The 22,973-nt window shown below is 42.5% G+C and overlaps 1 protein-coding gene across 3 annotated transcripts in view; it reads left to right on the top strand.

Annotated features, from left to right (window-relative positions):
- The window catches only part of NT5DC1 (5'-nucleotidase domain containing 1), a 106,843-nt gene extending 84,504 nt beyond the window's left edge, over positions 1-22,339 (top strand). For all 3 annotated transcript variants that reach the window (XM_080938117.1, XM_080938118.1, XM_080938119.1), the window contains exons 8-12: positions 338-435; positions 5,810-5,928; positions 6,985-7,137; positions 14,934-15,102; positions 21,163-22,339. In XM_080938117.1, the coding sequence (XP_080794243.1) occupies positions 338-435; positions 5,810-5,928; positions 6,985-7,137; positions 14,934-15,102; positions 21,163-21,293 (670 nt within the window). In that variant the 3' untranslated portion in view covers positions 21,294-22,339. The remainder of the gene's footprint in view (positions 1-337; positions 436-5,809; positions 5,929-6,984; positions 7,138-14,933; positions 15,103-21,162) is intronic.
- Positions 22,340-22,973: the final 634 nt, after the last annotated feature.

Genomic DNA, 22,973 nt, shown 5'->3' on the forward strand with positions numbered 1-22,973 from the left:
AGAGAAGTGTAAGGTGTGTAAGAGGAGTGTAAACTGTAAGAGGAGTGTAAAGTGTGTAAGAGAAGTGTAAGGTTTGTAAGAGGAGTGTAAAGTGTGTAAGAGGAGTGTAAGGTATGTAATAGGAGTGTAAACTGTGTAAGAGGAGTGTAAAGTGTGTAAGAGGAGTGTAAGGTGTGTAAGAGGAGTGTAAGGAGTGTAAGAGGAGTGTAAGGTGTGTAAGGTGAACTTTGTAAAGCACATGACAAGGTGAACAATGATACCCGGAGAGAATGCATAAGCAGGGAGTAACTTCTGCAACTTTTCTAATTCCTTAAGGTAAACTCACTTTGCATTTTAGGGAGGATTTTTCAGACCTTTTCGACATTGTGATTACGAATGCATTAAAGCCTGGATTCTTCTCTCATTTCCCAAGCCAACGGCCTTTCCACACACTCGGTAAGTTGTGTTTTGTTATTTCTATCTCTGACTAACCCCAAGTACAAAACCCTGTGTGATGGGAAACATCATTTCCCCTTGAAAGAAGAAGGAAAATATAACCTGTGTATTTCCATTAAACTTTATATCTGCGTCTCATATTGTGATCATTTGTTTACTTGTCAGCCTCTCCCTGTTTTCAATGGCAAAGGGCGTGAGTCTCACCTGAATATTATGGTCTAAGTAATGCACTGTATGTGCTTGAGGGAATGAATTAATCAGTCAGCATCAACCATTGTGGGAGCAGAAGTCCCTATAGAATCCACAAAGATCAAAACAACATAGGCACGTGACACACACACACACACCATGTGCTTTCACTGCAACAATCCAGGCCTTGAAAGATGGCCAGTAAGAATTGTCACACTCCTGGAGAGACTGGTGGAGAAACAAGGTTGCAGGAAAAAAACAGGCCCTTTGCAGTTGAGAAAGAGATCAGAAGCTGCTCCTCACGGGTGCTCTTAGAGCTCCTGGAAGAGCTTTTGGAAGAAGCAGGTCATGAGGACAGAGGAGTGACAAGACTGGCCAAGGTAATGGCAAAACGTTTAGTTGTCATCTCTGTGTGTGACTAGATCTTGAGTCAGCAGAATGTAGATTCCCACCTCTGGGCAGATTCTTAGAAGGAGAAAATGTCAGTTTTTGTTGTTGCAGCCCATGTTACTTTGCCATATTATTTTGGGCTTATGGCAAGTAGACTGTCATGAAAGGGTACGGGAAAAAAAGAAAAAAACACACCATTGTAGAAGGAAGTCTCAGTTAGGGTTTCTACTGCTGTGAAGAAACACCATGACCTCGGCATATCTTATAAAGAAAACATTTAGTAGGGTTTTAATTGGGGCTGGCTTACAATTTTAGAGATTCAGTCTGTTATTACAGGAAGCTTGACGGCTAACAGGTAGACATGGTGCTGGAGAAGTAGGGGAGAGTTCTTTAGCTTGATTGCAGGCAGCAGAAGTCAGTGTCATACTCGGCCTGGCTTGAGCATCTGACACCTCAAAGCCCATCTTCCTAGTGACACACTTCCCCCAACAAAGTCACAGCCACTGCAGCAAGGCCACACCTTCTAATAGTGCCACTTCCTTCAAACAAGTGAGTTTGTAGAGGCCAAACTACTGCAAATGCCATATGGCAGAACAGACCTGTTCCTTTAGTGGCTGTCAGGAAGAGGGTGGAGGGGTTTCCCAGTGTAACTCTCAAGGGCCTCATTGCTGCAAGCCCCACTTCTAAAAGCCCTCCTCCCTTCTCAGGAGCACTGCTAGCTGTGACTGAACCTTCAGAGTGGACTGTTGGTGACATTTAAGATGAAGACCATAAAATTCAGTGCCATATCAACTTTCAAGAGGCATTCAGTATTGCTCTATTTCATTGTTGAGTAATCCGAGATAAACATCGGACTGCCCAAGCCTGTCGCTGTACAAGTTCCCCTTGTAGGCCTTCTCTGCAGTCTCTAGTCGTATGATACCACACTGGGCTGCGTGGTGTGACAACGAACGTGATACACACTGTTCCTTCAGAGCACTTTCCATTAAACACATAGTATGAGAGAATTGCAGATCTTAAGATATACATACACTGGGCTAGACACATAGCTCAGTGCTTAAGAGTATTTGCTGCTCTTCCTGGGGACCTGGCTTCCCTTCCCGGGCTCCCAGTGCACTCTCCTCCAGCTTCTGTGAGTACGGCATATAGGAGGTGCACATACAATCACTTACATAGTAATAAGTAAACCACAACTATACATAGTACAGAAAACAAACATACCATACAGTGTTTTATTTTGTCTTTTAGAGCAGAGACTCACTGTAACCCTGGTTGGTCCAGAACTCACAGAAGACTGGGATAGTCTCCAACCTTATAACGACCCTCCTACCTAAACTTAACATTTTTCAAAATTACCATATTTGTAGTTCTAGAAAACCTCAAAAAGACCCATACTTTCCCTAACTGTGGTTTTATTTTATTAGCAGCTGAAATTATATATGTGTAGTGTACACCGTGGTAATATAACGTAAGTGTGCACTATGTAATTGACAACTCAAGCACAGTGTAACACAGCAGTATCCCACTTACAACCCACATTTCCAGTGTTCCTGCCAAGGCTGGTCCCCAGGAGCTGTAGGTCTGCTGTTGCACTTTTTCCTACAGTTCCTGTGTCCTTAGTCTGCCTCCGGATGAGCTTTTTTACATTTTGCATATGGATGTGTTCATGTAGCACTTGTCTGTGTGTCTGGTTTACCTCACTGACCTTCTGTCCTCCAGGCTCACTGATACTCTTCCAAACACTGCCACTCTCCTCCAATGCCAAACAGTGTTTCTCTGTCAATATCTTATTGGCTCTCCACACCTGCAGATCCAACCAGCATCAGGTCTAAACTAGTCAAAGAAATTGCACAGGCACGGAACACATGTGCGTGGTGTTTCTTGCCATTCCCTACGTGACACATCATAACAACTCTCCGTGTAGCCACTGCCTTTTTCTTGCTAATGATCCCAGCTTCCCGCTTTCTGTGGGAGGTTTTGCTCTCACTGGCACCTTGATAGGTTCCAATTTCTCGTTCTGAGGCCCACAGAGACATAGTTTGTCTTCTGTATTCTCCGTACCCCAGAGATAGGTCTGGAAACTTGGAATGCTCCTCAGACTCATCAGCCCCCTGCCCTTAGCCTGCCATACTTTTCACGATCGATAAGTCTCTTAGAAATTTTGCCAGCCATGGATCTCAAGGAAATGATAAAGACCCAGTCATCCTCCGCGTCACTCCTGCCTAACATCTGTCTTTAGGCTCAGCCCTGCCTTCCTACCTCTACCCTCATCTCCTCTCAGGTGACTTGATGCAGCACGGCCTATGCTTGGGTCACTGGGCTCCGGCCCACATCAGCCTGGTAATCCTCAAGGCACCTTCCACATTACAAGTAGGAGGCTTTTCAGATCAGCTCTCTGCCATCACCGCCAGAGTAAATGCAGTCTGAGCTCTAAACAGTCAAAGCCAGAGGAGTAAAATAAGAGGCTGCGCTGGAATACTTCAGTGTGTCCTTGGTGAGCGGCAAGTGCCTGACATAGGTTGTTGTCATGGTAACTAGAGAAGAGCAAATGGTACTGTAGCCAATGGGGGCCCAACAACTCAGTCAGCCCAGCCCCCTGCTGTGTGGAGGTGAGAAAAGCCTCACATAGGCAGAGTCTCCCCCCCCCCACTCACTTCCTTTTTATGTGTGCAAACGGAGACCCCAGCCCTAGCATGCCATGCACTGGGGTTTACAAGACTGTAAATCTCAGAGGGACCTAGCTCCTATCTGGCTACTGCACTGCCAACACACTGCCCACCCTGTTGTGGGAATTCATTTTACGTCTCTTGTCCCTTGGCCTCAGCTGCCTTCAACACATGAACACTGTCCCAGCTCCCACCCCCACCCTGCCTGATTGGTCCCTAGCCCAGCCTCCTTTCCTAATCTCAAGGGATATTTTTCCCTGCACAACACTGGATGTTTTCAACATTAATTTTCCTTCCATCTAGAAAACAAAGACAACCAGGCATGCTGATTCATAGCAAAGCTTGTGTGACTAAGGAGTTGACTTAACCATGAAAGTGCCAGAGCCGGAGAGCCTTCTTCAGCCTTTCTAGTCTGCTGTGCAGACCTTACGTAATCCTGCAACTTTCTCCTCACACTGACGCTTTTCATTCACACTGACCTCAGTTGGTTGTTTGCCTTGTAGCAGTTCAGTATCTTTCCAGTTACTTGTTCGCAGCACGGTCTGTATTTCATCTGCACAATCATGTCGGTTCCCACTCCACATAAGAATCCTGTAGTCAGTTCTCCTCTTCCCTGATGTGTACTGGTTACAGTATCTGCTGAGAACATGACCTTCTGCTCCTCACCCAGGTCTTTGTCCTTGATGCTGTCTCGCTGCTTCTGGCATTGTAGTGTACATACAGAATCATCTTGTTAAAGTGGAGACTGATTCAGCCAGCCTGGAGAAACCTTAGCTTCTGTATTTTTAAGCACAGAAGATGACACTTTAAGGGACAATGAACTAGATGGGAAACGACCCCCTCCTCTGGAGAACCCCTATCCTTGCCTGATAACACTCACAGGCAGTTCCATCCTCAGCATCACAGTGCAGCTGGCTGCTGAGATTTCCCTCCGACTCAGGTGTGCCTCCCCTGGGTAGCAGCTGTGTATAGAAAGCTTTCCTTAGCACTGTGCCCATAACATGAAAACAATTCTAAATGAAAGTGGCAGAACCTGTCACCGCGCCAGTACAGCTTCTGAGTCGCACCGGGGTTACAGGTTGGTGCTCACCACATTCAGTCTTATGTGGGTTCTGGAGCTCCAAATGCACGTCCATCAGGAATTACTTTTTCCACTAAGCCGTTTCTACAATTCTTCTGTTCCTGTTTCTGTTCTGTTGAATTTGCTCCACCTTGCTGGCAAGTTGTTTATCTTTAGTAGTAAATCTTCCTGTTATAGCCCCTGTTTTGTGGACATTTCCTGAGAACACACAAATAAAAAAAATCTATTTACCCTAGTCAGGAGACCAGCAGAAACACAGAAACAACTGTGCCAGTGATTTAGCGGGCAAATGAGTTTAACTGGGATTCCATACAGACGCAGTGGTTACTTGTAGGCAACTGTACCAGTAAAGAAAAACAAATTCTCTGCCAGCAGTTAAATAGTTGACTATTAAATATCAAATAGTATGTCCTCAGAGAGGGGTCAGACTACATGGACCCTTCCTCCATGAAAAGAGACAGGCAATGGGCCCAACCTTGTGCAGGTCTCTTACTGATAACCACAGTTGCTAAGGATTCAAAAGGCAATAACCATGTCACCCTAGGAAAAAAAGCCACTAATTAATTGTACTATTACAACACCAACACGAATTAGCATTCGATAGATATTGAAATTTTTCATTCTACCCATGGCAAGAAACATTATGATGTTCACTAAGTGAACCATCTTATAAAGCAGAGGCAAGTAATGGCTCAATCGGTTAAGGCACTTGCCGTTAAGACAGAATACCCAGCAGCGTTTAATCCATAGAATCACATAGTCAGATAGAACTAATTCCTAAGACTGACAGCTGTGCACCACGGCATGCACACACCCATGAATAAGTAGATAACAGGTGACAGTAGGTAGGTAGGTAGGTAGGTAGGTAGATAGATAGATAGATAGATAGATAGATAGATAGATAGATAGATAGATAAAGTGTGAGCATACGTAGTACTTGTGACAGGTGCTTACTGAATGAACACGTCCTTCCTACATGGTTTCCTTCTATACATGGTCCGTAGCCCAAGGTACAACCCAACTCAAAGGTTGTCAACCATACTTGCAGAGAATGATGAGGAGAAGGATGAACTGCCATCTCTGGATAAACCTGGCTGGTACTCTCAAGGGAATGCTGTCCACCTTTATGAGCTTCTGAAGAAAATGACCAGCAAGCCTGAACCCACGGTAATTTCTGCTTGATGTCCATGTGCAGATACAGATGGTGTGCATACAGTCAGGCTTCAAATGGTTAACAGTTATCTGTCTAGTGGTGGGGGGTGGGTATTCTGCCTCTGAGAACCTGCTACATCCCTCCTTTTGCCTCTTTGGCTAGATGCACTCTTGGTAGATGCACAGTCTTTATTTGTGACAGGGAGAAACGAGGAGTCCAGAGAGGCCACAGGTCTAGGAAATACACAGTTCTTATATGTGATGACTGAGGAACAATATTCTGATAACACCAAACAGAATATTTTATACATAAAATAAGGAGTGACTGTAACAACAGTGACCAGCTTTTCCTTAAAGAACTGCTTGCTTCCGACCCCTTTGTCACACTGTTGTGTTGGACATTGATGTGTTTGCAGCACAGTCCTTTCCTCTACATGATGCAGTCCATGAATGTGGTGAGAAGAATCATTAGGTAGCTGACCCTGGTTCATGAGTGCCTACTTTCTTGGCCTCCTGAGAACTCTCCAAGGGGTCAGTAGACACAGGACCGGGATGAAGAACCTTGGTTCTTAGCCCTTGACCTCACATCCTCTTCTGTGAATGGAGGAGTGTGGTCTGGATCAGTAGGGCTTTGCCTCAGAATAGCTGAGGCACTTTCCAAATTGTACATGCTGGAGCCATACATTGATGAGTTCTGTTTCAGCAGAATCCAGGGCAAGTCTTCAGAGTGTATAAACTCTTAAATAATGGTTATGATGCGTGTTCTTAGTAGCAGGCAATCCTCTATAATAAGTTGACAATTTTGATTCTATAGGCAGATTTAATTATGAACATGTGAAAACGCACATGTTCACTTTTTTCATGAGAAATATCAAATACAACTTTTTCTCATATTCTACCTTCCTGCCGTCTTCAACAAGCCTGTGAATCAGATGTGATAACATGTGTGAATTTATTTGTGGGAGTTTATGACTGTTTTGGGGTGGCTGTGGCCTATGGAGGGCCTTCTCTTTTCTGTGCAGTGGCCACGACTCTCCCAGCCATGCCTCACTCAAACTTCTCTGGTCACAGGTAGTTTACTTTGGTGACAGCATGCATTCAGACATTTTCCCAGCCCATCACTATACCAACTGGGAGACAGTCCTTATTCTTGAGGAGCTTCGGGGACAAGAAATGGAGAAGCCTGAGGAAGTAGAGCCTTTGGAGAAAAGAGGAAAATATGAGGTAAGGATTCCGTCTGTCCGTTTTATTTTATTTTATTTGTTTTGAAGGGTAGAAGGTAACAGTGTTGAAAGCTAAAGTCTACTTATGCTACCTGACTTTAGAGTCAGCTGGGAATGGTGCCGTACGCCTGCAGTCAGTCTCTCCATGGTAAATGGAGCAAGAGGAGCAGGATTTTAGGACAAACTTTATACCAGCCTGGGATTTATGTGATCCTCAAACAAGCAAATTATTCTGGTCTGACTGGATACCTTCACGTGTCTACACTCTGTGTCTGAGTCTCTATTATAGACTGGATACCTTCACGTGTCTACACTCTGTGTCTGAGTCTCTATTATAGACTGGATACCTTCACATGTCTACACTCTGTGTCTGAATCTCTGTTATAGACTGGATACCTTCACGTGTCTACACTCTGTGTCTGAATCTCTGTTATAGACTAGATACCTTCACGTGTCTATACTCTGTGTCTGAATCTCTATTATAGACTGGATACCTTCACATGTCTACACTCTGTGTCTGAATCTCTGTTATAGACTGGATACCTTCACGTGTCTACACTCTGTGTCTGAATCTCTATTATAGACTGGATACCTTCACATGTCTATACTCTGTGTCTGAATATTATAGACTGGATACCTTCACGTGTCTATACTCTGTGTCTGAATATTATAGACTGGATACCTTCACGTGTCTACACTCTGTGTCTGAATCTCTATTATAGACTGGATACCTTCACGTGTCTATACTCTGTGTCTGAATCTCTATTATAGACTGGATACCTTCACGTGTCTATACTGTGTCTGAATCTCTATTATAGACTGGATACCTTCACATGTCTACACTCTGTGTCTGAATCTCTGTTATAGACTGGATACCTTCACGTGTCTACACTCTGTGTCTGAATATTATAGACTGGATACCTTCACGTGTCTACACTCTGTGTCTGAATCACTGTTATAGACTGGATACCTTCACGTGTCTATATTGTGTCTGAATCACTGTTATTGACTGGATACCTTCATGTGTCACTGTTATTTCATGGCTCCCACCTGAGTGACCTCTAGTCAACCTAGTTGTACTGTCTGCTCTTCAGAACCTGGTGTGTGCCGTCATCATCCGTCACAGACGGGGGAGCCGTATGAGGTCCCCCTCGAACTTGGGAACTGATGGCAGGTAACAGCTGCGAGGAAGGGGAGTCATTTGTTTTCAATGATGTATCTAATGAAAGTGGCCCACGATCTGAAAGCAGCCTACAGTGTTCATGCAGACAGCCCTAATTAGACTCCGTGGGTCTAATTAGGAGGGGAACTAGTGAGAAGTAGTTCAGGGGCGTGAGGAAAAGAGGGTAAGGGAATGAATATAATCCACATCCATAATATGCATGTGTGAAATCGAGGGAAAATACCCAAAAAAATACCCCCAAAAATGTGGTCTGTCATGTGTCTCTCTGCCTAGGTTTAAAGGAAATGTGTGCTTCACCAGTATCTTTTGCCGTAAGCCTGGGAGTGACTAAAGAGGTCCAAATGTAGAGCTCCAGCCATTTCTCTGAGCAGCACTGTACAAACAGCACCTCCTTAGAGTTTAGAGCCATTGCTGCCTCCCTGTGGAGGGGTCAGAACTCAGCAGAAGGGAAATAGTCTCTAGAGAAAGCCAAGATAGTGGAGAACCCTGTGGCTAAGAAAAATGCACTTTTTCCAAATGCCAAGCATTTAATATATAAAAAGAGTCTGTCTTTCAGTCGAAATAGTTCAAAACTGCCTGCAATTTTTCTAATCTAATCTAATCAGTCTAAGTGAACTTTTAAAAATAAAATTAGTTAGAAGGAAATTCCCTAGATTGTTCCAAAGCTGGTGGCCTGGACTGGACCCCTGACTGTTCTGTTCTGCAGTCAGTGCTGACTTATTTCGCTGTTTAAATTCTCTTCTGCAGTGTTTTGCAGTAATTTCCAAGCTAAATCCACCCGTATTTGAGCTCACTTTTGCCTCCCTCAGTTTGTGACAGGAAGCATAAGGACAGGGGACATCTCACATGGAACCTGACTAGCTTTTGCACAAACCCTGTACTATAATCTTGGTACATCCCTAGCTGTCCGCTCTTCTGTACAGAGCTTGGTGACAGATGAACAAACGTGGTGCACCTCAGTGGTTTACAGCACTGGTACAGTGACTGGGAATAATCAGAACCACATAATCAGCCATCGAAAGTTAGTCTTCAGAGTGGGAGTTACTCAGACCGTCCCAGTGCCGTGCAGGGACGGACAGCGAGCCCGCTCCCAGGGTTCCCTTGCTCTTCTAATTTATTTGTTCATTTTAACTAAAAAGAAATTGCATCCTTTTAGGAATATTTTGTTTTTAAATTTAGGTCCAAAATTAACTTACTTTTAATGGTGAGCACTTTTAACAAATAAGAAAGCCTGTGTTTAGGGAAGACCTAGCCATTAAATCCATAGTGGAAATGTAATATATTTGAAGACAATTAAGGAAGAGGAAAAATGTGTGTGCGTGTGTGCATGCATGTATTTCATGGAGACCCAGGCAGCTCCCATTAGGGTCTCCTTCCAGGTTCTGATGTAAACAAGGGTATTTCTTATTGATTATACCATCTAAGAGAGCTGGCCATGAGAAAAGAGAAAGAAATGTAGAATAAGATTAAAAGGCAGTTTCCAAATTGTCATACATTACAGTTATCTGACTATTAGTATTGAAGAAATCAAGGTATCAGAATTAACACAAAGGCTCATTCAAAATGCTGGAGCTACATTGGTACTCAAACGCCCAGCAGCTGTTCTTCACCGTAGCCACATCCTCAAGGGTACCAAGAGACAAATTATCCACAAAGATAAATTGAACAGCTCTCAGAATTACCTCATCAAATAAGTAAGATCGCCATCCATAAGATTTATGCTTCTATTAAAGTTTTTAAGTACAAACCTACATAGTTGAAGACATCTTCTTAAGAGGGCATGATAAATTTATCTGCAAAACTGATGCCACAGGGCTATGCAAAGTCCTGGAAAGATTTGGGCAGCTTTTCTGCAATTTACACAGAAGATTTAACACTCGCAAGATTAAGGAAATAATTATAAATAAAATAAAGAAATAGAATAAAGGAGGATTTTATTCCAAGATTACTAACCATATTGCAAAGGGATTTTAACCTACAGATATTAGTCATGTTACAAACCTTATTCATTTTTAATTTTTGTACTCACAACATAGTATCAGATAAGCATAACTAACCCAGAATTCTAATAATCCCATAGTCTGAACTTTAGTTTTATGAGTCAGGGCCTTGCTGTATAGCTCAGGCTTGTGTCAAACTTGAAGTCCTTTTACCTCAGCCTCTTGAGTTCTGGGAGTGTATGGCTACCACCACACCTGGCTAATATGGATACACCACCACACCTGGCTAATGTGGATACACTAACACAGCTGGCTAATATGGCTACACCACCACACCTGGCTAATATGGATACACCACCACACCTGGCTAATATTGATACACCACCCACCTGGCTAATATGGATACACCGCCACACCTGGCTAATGTGGATACACTAACACAGCTGGCTAATATGGATACACTAACACAGCTGGCTAATATGGATACACCACCACACCTGGCTAATATGAATACACCACCACACCTGGCTAATATGGATACACCACCACACCTGGCTAATATGGATACACCACCATACCTGGCTAATATGGATACACTGCCACACCTGGCTAATATGGATACACTGCCACACCTGGCTAATATGGATACACTGCCATACCTGGTTAATATGGATACACTAACACAGCTGGCTAATATGGCTACACTAACACAGCTGGCTAATATGGATACATCACTACACTTGGCTGGCATCTGAAATTTTTCTAGCAACAACATCAATATGATGTTGTTCAAAAAATTCCAGATTTTAGAGCCTTCAAATTCTGAATTTTAAAATGATAGATGCTTAAGTATAGTATATTCAGATATTCCCAAACTGAAAAATTCTAAAATGTGTGTAATTCTTCTGGCCACACGGATGTTAGGAGATATTCGCTTCATCTGTAACAATTGTTGTGAATAAATAACAGGGCTCAGACAGGTCCCTGTGTCACACTCTAAGAAAACAGCATTCCAGTCAAGAATAAAATGAGAAAAATATGGTCTCTTTCCTCGTCTTCATATAAAAATGAACTCTGAAGGGAGAGTATAGACCTGAAAGTAAAGCCATACCTGTAATGTTTATTAAGTTTGAAAATATCGTTGTAACTGTGGTGGTTTGAATGTGAATGGCCTCCATAAGCTCATCTATTTGGATACCTGGTCTCCAGTTGCTGGAACTGTTTAGAAGGGATTAGGAAGCCTGGCCTTGGAAGACTTTGAGGTTTCAAGAGCCAGGCCACTCCCAGCAAGCTCTCTGCTTAGCTATAGACAAGAATGTAAGCTCTTAGCTAGTGAGAAGCACCGTGCCAGCCTGCCAGCTACCATGCTGCCCACCATATTGATCCTGGACTCTAACCCTAACTGTGAGCCTCAGTACACTCTTCTGTATGTTATCATAGTCACGGTGTCCCTTCACAGCAGGAGAAAAGTAGCCGAGACAGTGACCTCATTGTAGGAACGATTTCCCACGATTTCCCACGTTACACCGTGAAGGACAGAAAGAAGCAGGGGCACAGCTGGGGAGAGGCCCAGTCAGGAGAGCGCTTGCCTTGCAGTCATGAGGACCCGAGTTCAGTCCTGAGAACCCATGGCTTCTTTTGAAAGACCCCCGAATTGGGGAAGCCCCTCACTCAAGTACTGGGAGAACGCGAACCCAAGAACTCACGGAGAGCCTATCTTGCTGCAATCAGGCAAGAGGTTTATTTAGGCCAGAGCTCTGGGGACGACACGTATCTCACGCAGGAGATAGGGGAGTCGACCCCGAACTCAAATGGGGAGAAGTATTTATAGGAATAATCACATAGCAATTTCATTGGTTCATTCAAATTGGCACACTCTGCCTATTTTGGACATGGTTCAACTCCAGGCCACCCTGTTTTGGGGCATACTGACCTTCATACTTGTTTTTCTCAAAACTGCAGAGCCAGACCTTATAGAGACCAGGTGGTCTGCGGTTTTTGTTCTGAGCCTTGAGACATACTTGTCCTCAAGGCAGAGTTAGTGGGGCCAATTTAAAATTTTAACTCTTTCACTTTCTTTTTCTTTCTTTCTTTTTTTTTTTTCTTTCAGAAACCGTGGTTCTGATTTTTTTTTTGTGGGGTGTATTTTATTTACATTTCAAATGTTATCCCCTTTTCCAGCTTCCACTCCATAAAACCTCTGTCCCATCCCCCATGCCCCTGCTTCTATGGGGTTGCCCCCATACCCACCAACGTCCTCCTGCCTTCCCGCCCTACACTGGGGCATCAAGCTTTGGCAGGACCAAGAGCTTCTCTTCTCATTGAAACCCAAGAAGGCCAACTTCTGCTACATGTGCTGCTGGAGCCATGGGTCACTACATGTGTACTCTTTGGATAGTGGTTTAGTCCCTGGGAGCTCTGGTTGGTTGTTGTTCTTATGGGGTTGCATAACTTCAGCTCCTTCAGCTTTTTCTCTAACTCCTCCACTGGGGGCCTCATTTTCAGTTCAATGGTTAGCTGTGAGCATCCACCTCTGTATTTGTCAGGCTCTGGCAGAGCCTCTCAGGAGACAGCTATATCAGGCTCCTGTCAGCAAGCACTTCTTGGCTTCAGCAATATTGTCTGGGTTTGGTGGCTGTATGTGGGCTGGATCCCCACGTCAGTCTCTGGATAACCTTTGCTTCAGTCTCTGCTTCAGCCTCTGTCTCCATATTTCCTCCTCTGAATATTTTTATCCCCCCTTCTAAGAAGGACCGAAGCATCTGCATTTTGGTCTTCCTTCTTCATGGGCTTCATGTGGTCTGTATCTTGGGTATTCTGAGCTTTTTGGCTAATATCCACTTATCAGTGAGTGCATACCATGTGTGTTTTTTTTTTTTTTGGTATTGGAACCCATGTGGAAATGTTTGTAGTGGCTGCAAGAAATTGGGATTGGTGAAAGGAGGACCCACAGGGCTGGCTGGCCAGTCTCAGAAAACAGTGAGCACCAGGTTCAGTGAGAGAACCTGTCTCAAAACATAAGGTTGAGAGAGAAATGCACTCAACATCCACCTCTGCCCTGTGCATGCACACACATGTGCATATACACACACATACACACACACACACACACACACACACACACACATACACGCACACACACATGCACACACAGAAGCAAATAAGTATCTGTAATATACCTACCCCTTGGAAAATCCATAATGAAGAGTTTGCAGTTAGACCTAGAAATGGACATATTTATTCTTCAGTTCTCTCAATGAAGACCTAAAAAATATTGATATGAAGAAAAAAAAAAAAAAACCAACCAGTAACCCAGGTATGGTGGTGCACTTAGTCTCAGCCCATGAGGCAGAGGCAAGCAGATCTCTATAAATTTGAAGACAGCCTAGTCTACATAGAAAGTTCCAGGCCAGCAAAGGATTCACATTTAGACCTTGTCTGTCAACATTCAGTGCATTGAGGGACCCTTCATGGTTTGAATATACTTGGCCCAGAAAGTGGTACTATTTGGATGTGTGGCCTTGTTGGAGTAGGTTTGTCACTGTGGGCATGGGCCTAAGACCCTCACCCTAGCTGCCTGGAAGTCAGTCTTCCACTAGCTTAAAATTACATTCCTTAAGATGAAAATGTAGAACTCTCAGCTCTGCCTGCACCATGCCTGCCTGGATGATAATGGACTGAGCCTCTAAACCTATAAATCAACCCCAATTAAAATGTTATCTTTTATAAGACTTGTGTTGGTCATGGTGTCTGTTCACAGAAGTAAAACCCTAAGACAGATCCCAAGTGAGATTCACATTAATCAGGACACAGGGAATGCAGTGCAAAAACTTGCTGATGCCTGATTTATTCAGAGTTCCAGCATCTTTTATACAGAAAGCAGAATCAAGATTTTTCTATAGCTTCTAGTGCTCACCAACGGCTGTTTCTCTAGCAATAGCTTATCTTGGTTCAAGGTGAACCAAGCCTCCCTGCAGCTGAGAAGTCTGTCGGCAGTCCAATTCTTAGACATGTTACTTCTTATGATTAAAAACAAAGTTACTGTCTCATGAGAAAAGGATCATGAAAGCCACTTCCTCAGACATGCAGCTTACTTGGCAGAACAGCAGGATCCTCTGCTTGAGAGCGTGTGTCTTCTCAGTGTCTTATCTAGTATGTCAAAGATCCCATGTTCCCTCTCAACAACAAACTAGAAGCAGTCACCTCATGCCATTTCTTTATATGTCAAATTAAATAAATTAGAAACTAGTCATTTTAAACCTTTATTCATGTGTTGGCCTCATGTTTCAGATACACTAAAAGCAATAAATGTTTTTATATCCTCACACTCTTCTAAAAAACAAACACTAGCAGGAAACTCCAGTGAAGTAGGTTTTAATTATCCAACAATATAACAATACTAATAATGATGATAGTAGGTAAATTAGAATTATTTCAGTCATAGAGAATATATAGATTTTAGATTATGACAACTTTTTAAGGAGCCAATCCTGGGTCGCATTAAAGTGCGCTCATAATAAGGAAATGTCATTTTCTTTCCCAACATAAAGCAGGTTTCCAAAGCCTGCCCATAGGCCCTGCAGCTTTTCCTCCTCTGTTCACTTAGTGAGTGGGTCACTTGCTGTAGCTCTTCACTACAGGTGCCGTCCTAATCAGTGTTCCTTCCTCTCTCAGGTGCCAAAGGGGAAGCCTCTAAATTCCTTATCTAATAAATGGGGCTCGTACTTTATTGACTCAGTCTCGAGGCGAGGAAATGAAGAAGATGCCATGGTTTACACGTGGTCCTCTAAGAGAATCAGCACCTACAGCACGATTGCAATTCCGAGCATTGAATCAATTGCAGGTAAGGGGGAAACAGCTGTGAAGCCTCCCTGTCCAAGAGGTGACCATTCGAGCTGTTGTCTTCAAAAGGAGCAGTCTTCTCAAGACATTCTTCTCTTTTAACATCTCTCATACACCCCTCTTTGTTCTCATTCAAATTCATGGCCTCTTTCTTCACTGATTGTTACGTGTGTGTGTGTGTGTGTGTGTGTGTGTGTGTGTGTGTGTGTGTGTTGCTAAATATATCCTGCTCAGTCTGTTTAATGAGTTATTCTTTAAGGGAAAGAGCTTCTAGATATAGCAACCTGGGTTGGGACCTTTTCAGTAACTTCACATAACCTAAGGTGAGAACCAGAAGGAAAGAAGTCTCTGTTGTAAGGGTAAGTTAAGGCAGAGTCCACATTTTCACTGGGGCTGAAACTCAGCTTCAAACAGCTGACTAGCAAAAATTACTAGTTCTCCCAGCAGTGGCTAACGCCTCCATATACTTGATGAGGATGAATGTCCGTTTCTTTGTGAGAAATATATTATTCTGGGACATAAATACTCCTTAAAAGCAATTCATATAATGTGTGCCCCAGAATGAAAAACTTGCCAGAAATATGAAGCTAAGAGACCACAAAAATAATAACAAAATGGCCAATGACAGAAAACAAAGGAATGAGACATTTTGTAGAGATGTAAAAGCTAAGAGAATGGAAATTTTTAATTAAATCTTTCAAAATCAAAATTGAGGTAGTGGTGAGCTGATTGGACACAATGCAAAGTGAATTGCTGTGCTGGGAAGGAGCTCAGAGGGGGTGGCAGTGCAGGTCCTTGTCACAGACAGGCTCTGGGTTCAGTCCCCACCACTGTGGGAGCCAGGCAGGAAGGAAGGTGGGGGGGGGCAGAATGAAGCTCCGAAAGCGGGATTAGGGAGCATAAAAGAGCGAAAATGTCTGTAACTGGGCTCCAAGAGTAGCTGTAGTCACATGGAACAAACTAGACGCTCTGAGAAAATTTGTTATTAACATGAGAATGATTTCTTAATGGTAAGTTCCCAGTTCTCTGGAACACACATAGTAACTTAAAGTCTGAGACACTCACTGGGCTGCCTTTCTTCTTCAGATGGAAGCAATGTGTCCTCATGGATCGAAGAAGCCCACCCTGCTATATAGAGGTGTCTGCTTTCATTGTGGAGTCTTAGGGTCCAGATCTCTTGAATTTGGCAAAGGACTTGAGGAGAAAAGAGCAGAATCCAGTTCTCTGCCTTCCTTTGCACTGGACTTCTAGCTAATCACTTCTGCTTCTGTCTCTGATGCCCTGGAAGATTGCCTAAAGTCCCTGGGCTTCCTGCCACCAGTAGCTAGCCTAGCCTTCAGCCCGAACCCACATACCAAGGAAAATTTGTGCCAGAAAGTGGTTTCCCTCTTCGTTCATTTGTCCTTGGAATCATGTGTCCGTGAGTGTCACCCTGGTGTTTATCTGTGTCTGTCCACTCTATTTCTTTCCCCTCCAAGTCAGAACCATGGATATGTGTTTGAGCTTCACATTCCTGCGTTGGAGCTGATGGTTTCAGAGTGCATTTTCTCCCTTTCAGAATGGATACAAGGGGAAAAAGCAATTACTTGTCTGAATTATCAGTAGGATGGTGGTGGCGGCCCTAAGTTAGGCTTGATCTTCTAAAAGAACCTAGTGTCAGTACACAAACTCAGTATGTGAGTATGTCCTTCTGAAATGGTATTTTGTTCTCAGGTGTTCCTTTTTGTTGTCGTTCCGTGCTTACACATAAAATTAAAGACAGCCTTAAAATAATCTTTCTTACCAAAAACAAAGCAAAGAAAAAACTAAAATGCTGTTAACAAAACCATTTTCTTTCAAAATAGTTTGGAATTTTATTGGGGTGATATAATAATAGAAGGTACTGTATTATTCTAAGATGCCCACATGGATAAAAAAAAATGTAAAGTGTGGTTGTGAATAGTAAGAAAGTCAAAGAAACCAAGTTTCCATTTAAAACTTACTTCTAAGATATTTAGAAAATGAGCCCTCGGCTGCCACATGCATGCACCTTGCTTTTCTTCGTTTTGTAAATATATATTTAATCTTATTCGTCTCTGTCACATGCAGGCAGGCACCTGTGACAGCCACCCAGTGTAGATGCTCAAACTGAGGGAGGGTGCCCTAGAAGACCATTGAATGCTCATAATCATGGAGACATTTCCTACCTTTCATTCTCATATTTTTTTAAATTTTGGATTGTCAAATTTAATGTCAAAAATGCAGAAATGTAGACAAGACTATTCAGTAACAAAGACAGCATTCTGAGTCCAATGCAAAGATTAGTCACTGATACATAGCTCAAACATGAACAGTATACTATACTTTATTAAAAATAAAATTGTAACACAGTAACTTAGTAATGACAAATCAAATAACATAACAAGATACGGACAAAACTAGGAAAGAGGCATTGCTGCAGCTCGTACTAGTGAGCTCCTTTAAATAGGAAGAGCTGCTGTCTAGTGGTTCTGGCTCCATCTGCACAGAACAGGAATACAGAATTGGTGCAAAAGCAAGACAAACAAAACAAAACCCCACCTACGTGTAAAGCTGCCTTCAAATAACTGAATGAGATTTCTCTAGGACCAGGGCTCAAGGCGAGATGGTTAAAGTGCTGTCAGTGTTGAAACTACAGGTCTACAGTAATCAACAATATTAAAATGTCCTCAAAACAAGTCAGTAAACTGCCCAGATCACTTCCTTCATCTCAGAAAAAGGGAGGAAGGGCAAGCTTCTGCTTCCTCCTGTTCTTTATCCATTGCTCCGCGGTATTCATTGCCTGCTGCTTTAATAAACAGCAAATAGTGAAAGTTAAAACAAGCTACCCAAATGGAAGTCCTCGATAAACTAACTGTTTTAAAACAAGGTTAGCTTTCAGAAGCAATCTCACATTTTGCATAGTCTCCTACTTGTTCAACCAAGGGGAGCCAAAATGATGTACTAGAAAGTGTTTATTAGCACCAGCTATATAAGTGCATTCATTCCACGCACCACAAGTAAACCTTCTGGTGCAGAGGACCATTTCACAGAACAGGTGCGGAAGACCTAAATGCTTCCTCTAAAGCTGTCAAACCCTCCTTTTCCAAGATAAGCATCTTCAAAGTCAAGAATGTGAACAAAACCTTTTTCATTAAAAATGCACACAAAAGTATTTTGTCTACAACTGTACCACATCCATTAGGAGATTCAGTAGTAATTAGTTATTTATCCCAAATTCAGTGAACCCCATTCCTTCAGATCCTTCTGGCAGGACTCAATGTCAGTCTCAAGTCCTTCATTCTTGTCCTCAAGGGTTTCTGTGAGGCTGTGTGCACTCCATCTTCAAGAGCTAGCAGATCAGTAGGTGGTAGAGGGTTCCTCCAATACTGCCAAAACCTTCATGTGGCTTTACCCTGTCGCCGCCCGCTGACTAGGGGTTCCCCCTGCTGGCCAGGAGATGGCTCTCTGGGCTCCAGGCCACATCCCTTAAGCTCCTATCCTTCGTCCCCACCGCCGCGTCGTTTGTGGGGCACAGACGCAGGCTTCACCATGGATCCCGCATCCCCTGGTGCTTGAGAGGCCGAGCCGCTCCAGACGGTGGGACCCAGAGAGGTGGCTCCTTAGGGAAGTCACTGAGCAAGAGCCGCTTCCAAGTCACGGGTAACATGAGCCACTCAGCTGCATGCTGCTTGGCCTTGGCCGTGGGCCAGGGATGCAGGTCGCATGGGAGGGCAGCAGGGAGCTGGGGCGCCCGAGGGTGGACACTAGGGAAGCCATTCTCTTATTCTTAAAGCTCTCCCTGCACCTTAGGAGAGAATGTGGCAGGGCCAGCTTCTCTCAGAGGAGCTAATAAGCAGGTCAAACTAAACTGAAACAAGCCCCCCCCCCTTTTTTGCTGGGAAATGGGGAGAGAGTATTATTCGTTTTGATGCTGGAGACACTTTTTCAAAATGTAACACAATTATAGCTTATGTCAGACTAAGTGGTTAGGCACTGCTGTATTACTTCAGAATAAGGAAGGCAAATGTGTGATGGTCATAGCTTTACACATAAAGATAAAATCTTTTATGACGTAGGTCCTGCAGTTGCAGTTCCAAGAGTCACTCCATTTCTCTGTCTTTTTACCATGTGGAAATCTATTCCTTTTCCTACACTTACTGTTCCACAGTTGGGATAATAAGGCTGATTCAATGTATTCAGGACAGAACTTAGGAGAATACTTGGTATAATAAGCAGGAAGCAGGAGGGAGTTTTTGTTTCTCTGCTTCCAAGTAGTTAACTCTCATCAGTGACTCCCTACAGCAGAGATGCGCTGTCTTATTCTTGATCACTCGGAGTTTGCCCCTCCCCGTGTGTCTTTCTCTCTGTCTCTGTCTCTGTCTCTGTCTCTGTCTCTCTCTCTCTCTCTCTCTCTCTCTCTCTCTCTCTCTCTCTCTGTGTGTGTGTGTGTGTGTGTGTGTGTGTGTGTGTGTGTGTGTAGAGGCCAGAAAGAGGCTTCAGATTCCTTGGACTTGGAGGAATGGGAGTTGTGAGCTACCTAATATTGATGTTGGGCTTCAGACTCTGGTCCTCTTGATGAAACAGCAAGTATTCTTAACCACTGAGCAATCTCTTCAGCTCCCTGGATCTCTTGTCTTTTCCTTTATTTAAATTATGTGGCTGTCTGTCTGTCTGTCTGCCTGCCTGCCTGTCTGTCTAACTATCTGTCTGTCTGTCTATCTGTCTGTCTGTGTGTGTTGGTATGTTCATATAAATGCACATGTCCACCGAGGTATCAGATCCCTTTGCAGTTGAAAGCACCTGTGAGCCACTTGATACAGGTTCTGGGAACCAAACTTGGGTCCTCTGTAAGAGCCGTACATTTTTCTAACCACTGAGCTATCTCTCTAACCACCCTTGCTTTTTAAGGTGTGGAGGGGTGGGGTGCCCCTGGATGTCAGAAAAGGTCAACAGATCTCTGAGTCTAGAATCATAGGTGGTTATGAACCACTTGATGTGGATGCTGGGAACCAAATTTAGAGCCTCAGGAAGAACAGCAATTGATTTTAACTGTGGAGCCAACTTAACAGCCCCTCATATTTCTTTTTTTAAGTTTTTTTTTATTTATTTTATGTATATGAGTACACTGTAGCTGTCTTCAAATACAGCAGAAGAGGGAATCAGGTCCCATTACAGATTGGTTCTGAGCCATCATATGATTTCTGGGAATTGAAGTCAGGACCTCTGGAAGAGCAGTCAGTGCTCATAACCACTGAACCATCTCTCCAGCCCCCCTCATTTTTTAATAAGAAATTGTTGCTGTTATCATAAGCAGCATTGCTGTTGCATGTTTTATATTTATGTTGATCATAATTAAATACCCTGGGCCCAGGGTATAGGATGTTCACCAGCGCTAACTGATTTCTTCTTCCCAATAATCATTGTGTGGTATGTCTAAATGTGACTTGGCATACATACTATTGCAAATATTGTATACTTACTCTACACTCTTCATCCTTGGTGCCAACCTATCTACAGTACAGGTATCAAAATTATGAAACTGAATTATTTTATTCTTTTATTTTTTAACATTATAGTTACATCATTTCTCTCTTTCCACCGTCTAAACCTCACAAATGTCCCCCTTTGCTCTTCAAATTCAGACCTCTGTTTTTATTAGTTACTGCTACGTGTGTGTGTGTGTGTGTGTGTGTGTGTGTGTGTGTGTACACATATATATACATACATACATATATCCCTAAATACATAAAGACAAACCATTTGGTCTATAAACGTTACTTGTTTTCAAGACTGACCATTTGGCCCTACCGTTTGGTCCTGGATAACCGAGGTTATTTCCCTTTCTGGGGAAATCTGTTCCTCCACTTCCAGCATGCTTTAGCTCTCCATAGTTCTTTGTGTGTTGTGGAAGTTTCATGGTCCTTTCTTCATCAACTTTAATGTGATTGTTATTGTTGTCCTTGTTCAGCTTGTGAAACGCTGGATTTTAATCTTTCTGCATTTATGAAAGGAGTTTGGAGGCTTATAAAACAAATCATTTCTTTCCTTCCCTCTTTCACAGAGTTACCCCTGGACTACAAATTTTCAAGATTCTCTACAAACAATTCCAAAACAGCTGGTTACTATCCCTTGGTCCATTATACCTTCGGTTCTCAAGACACAAACAGCAAAATAATCTCTACTGAAAAATGAACCAACCACATGTACAGTAGACATACTCTTTAAAAATCTTAATATTCCATAGCAACACAAATGTTTTATAAGAACAGTTTTTCAGTGAAAATTGACCAAATGGATACTTGTCAATCTGTCTTTTTTATATGAATCATTTTAATGTGTAATAGTTCTTGTTATATTAATATTTTTAGTAACCTAGACTTAAAAAAGAATATGACTGATATTTTCTATACTGGTAGTTTGGAGGATTCTCCCAAGACGATAACAAACACATTTAGTGTGTATTTATACGTCCACCTGGTCCAGCAGTTTCCAAAACCTGGTCCAGACTAATAGCAGAACAACATAGAACTTGAAAATGCAGATCTGAATGCTTTGTTCCAAACCTGCTGAATCAGAAATGTTGGGAGTGGGGACAGCAATGGCTTTTTAAGCAAGCTTCTAATAAATCTGATGCTCTACTATGATTTGAGACCTAGTAAGTAAACCCTGTGCTGACTATTCATACTTTTAATTGAAATTATAATCTGAATTGATAATACCAGAGTCTAGTGAAAATATGTTATTGTTCCAAGCAAGTATGCTTTCTGCTATTTCCTTTTTTCAACCATGATTTCTTAAAATGATATAACCTCATTTCTTAACATGAATTTTTTCACATGAGAAAGTTAAATTTTTACCTATTAAACTTAAGTTCCAGCTTTGTCTTCAGGGCAGGATATGTTGTGTTCTGTGTGGTTTTGATTAGTTAACATATGCATCAGATCTTGTTTACACAAGATTAGATTCAGTGGATGTTTGTAGGTTCCTCAGTCCTCTTTTGACTGTTAACTGCACTGTCCACAGTGGACAGGATTAGAAAACATTCTGATTATTTTTTCTTGGAATTTAGTATATTAACACATGCACTGAAAAACTTTTTTTTATTTCCAAATATTCTGATACATCCCAACTGTACTATGAGAATGTGTTTCTCAGGGTAATTGAACAGGATACAAAACATCTTTCTTTATTATCAGTATCTTTGATGTTAATCAATAAGAACATATATACAAAGATATGTTTGATATTCAGAATGTCATTAGAATGTTATAATAAGTACAAGCAACAAGCTCAGGGCAAAGTAAAAGATGCTGTCTATGATTTGCTTAAGTAGAGATTTCTCTTTGCTTTGAAATAAAGCTATATTTCCCTTTGGATGTCTTTTGTGTTATTGAATATTTATATCATATTATTACATATATTATATTAATAATTTTATATTTATATTTGTCTGTGTGGAAGCATATGCCTGTGCCTGTGAGTATGCATGTGTGTGTGTGTGTGCCTGTGTGTGCCTATGTGTGAGAACCTGTGTGTGTGTGTGTGTGTGTGTGTGTGTGCCTGTGTGTGCCTATGTGTGAGAACCTCTGTGTGTGTGTGTGTGTGTGTGTGTGTGTGTGCCTGTGTGTGCCTATGTGTGAGAACCTGTGTGTGTGTGTGTGTGTGCCTGTGTGTGTGTATCTTCTTTTCCTCTACCATGTGTGTCCCAGTGATTAAGCTTAGGTCAATCACACTTGGGGCAAGTGCCTTTAACCGCAGAGCCATCTCGAGACCCAAAAATGCATGCTTCAATGCTTATAAATGGTTGTTGGTATAAGAATTGAGAAGCCCAAAATTTAGAAAGTTAAAAGTAACTTCAAATGAAAAATCCTT

Source organism: Micromys minutus (assembly GCF_963924665.1).
Source record: "Micromys minutus genome assembly, chromosome: 25".
Lineage (NCBI taxonomy): Eukaryota > Metazoa > Chordata > Mammalia > Rodentia > Muridae > Micromys > Micromys minutus.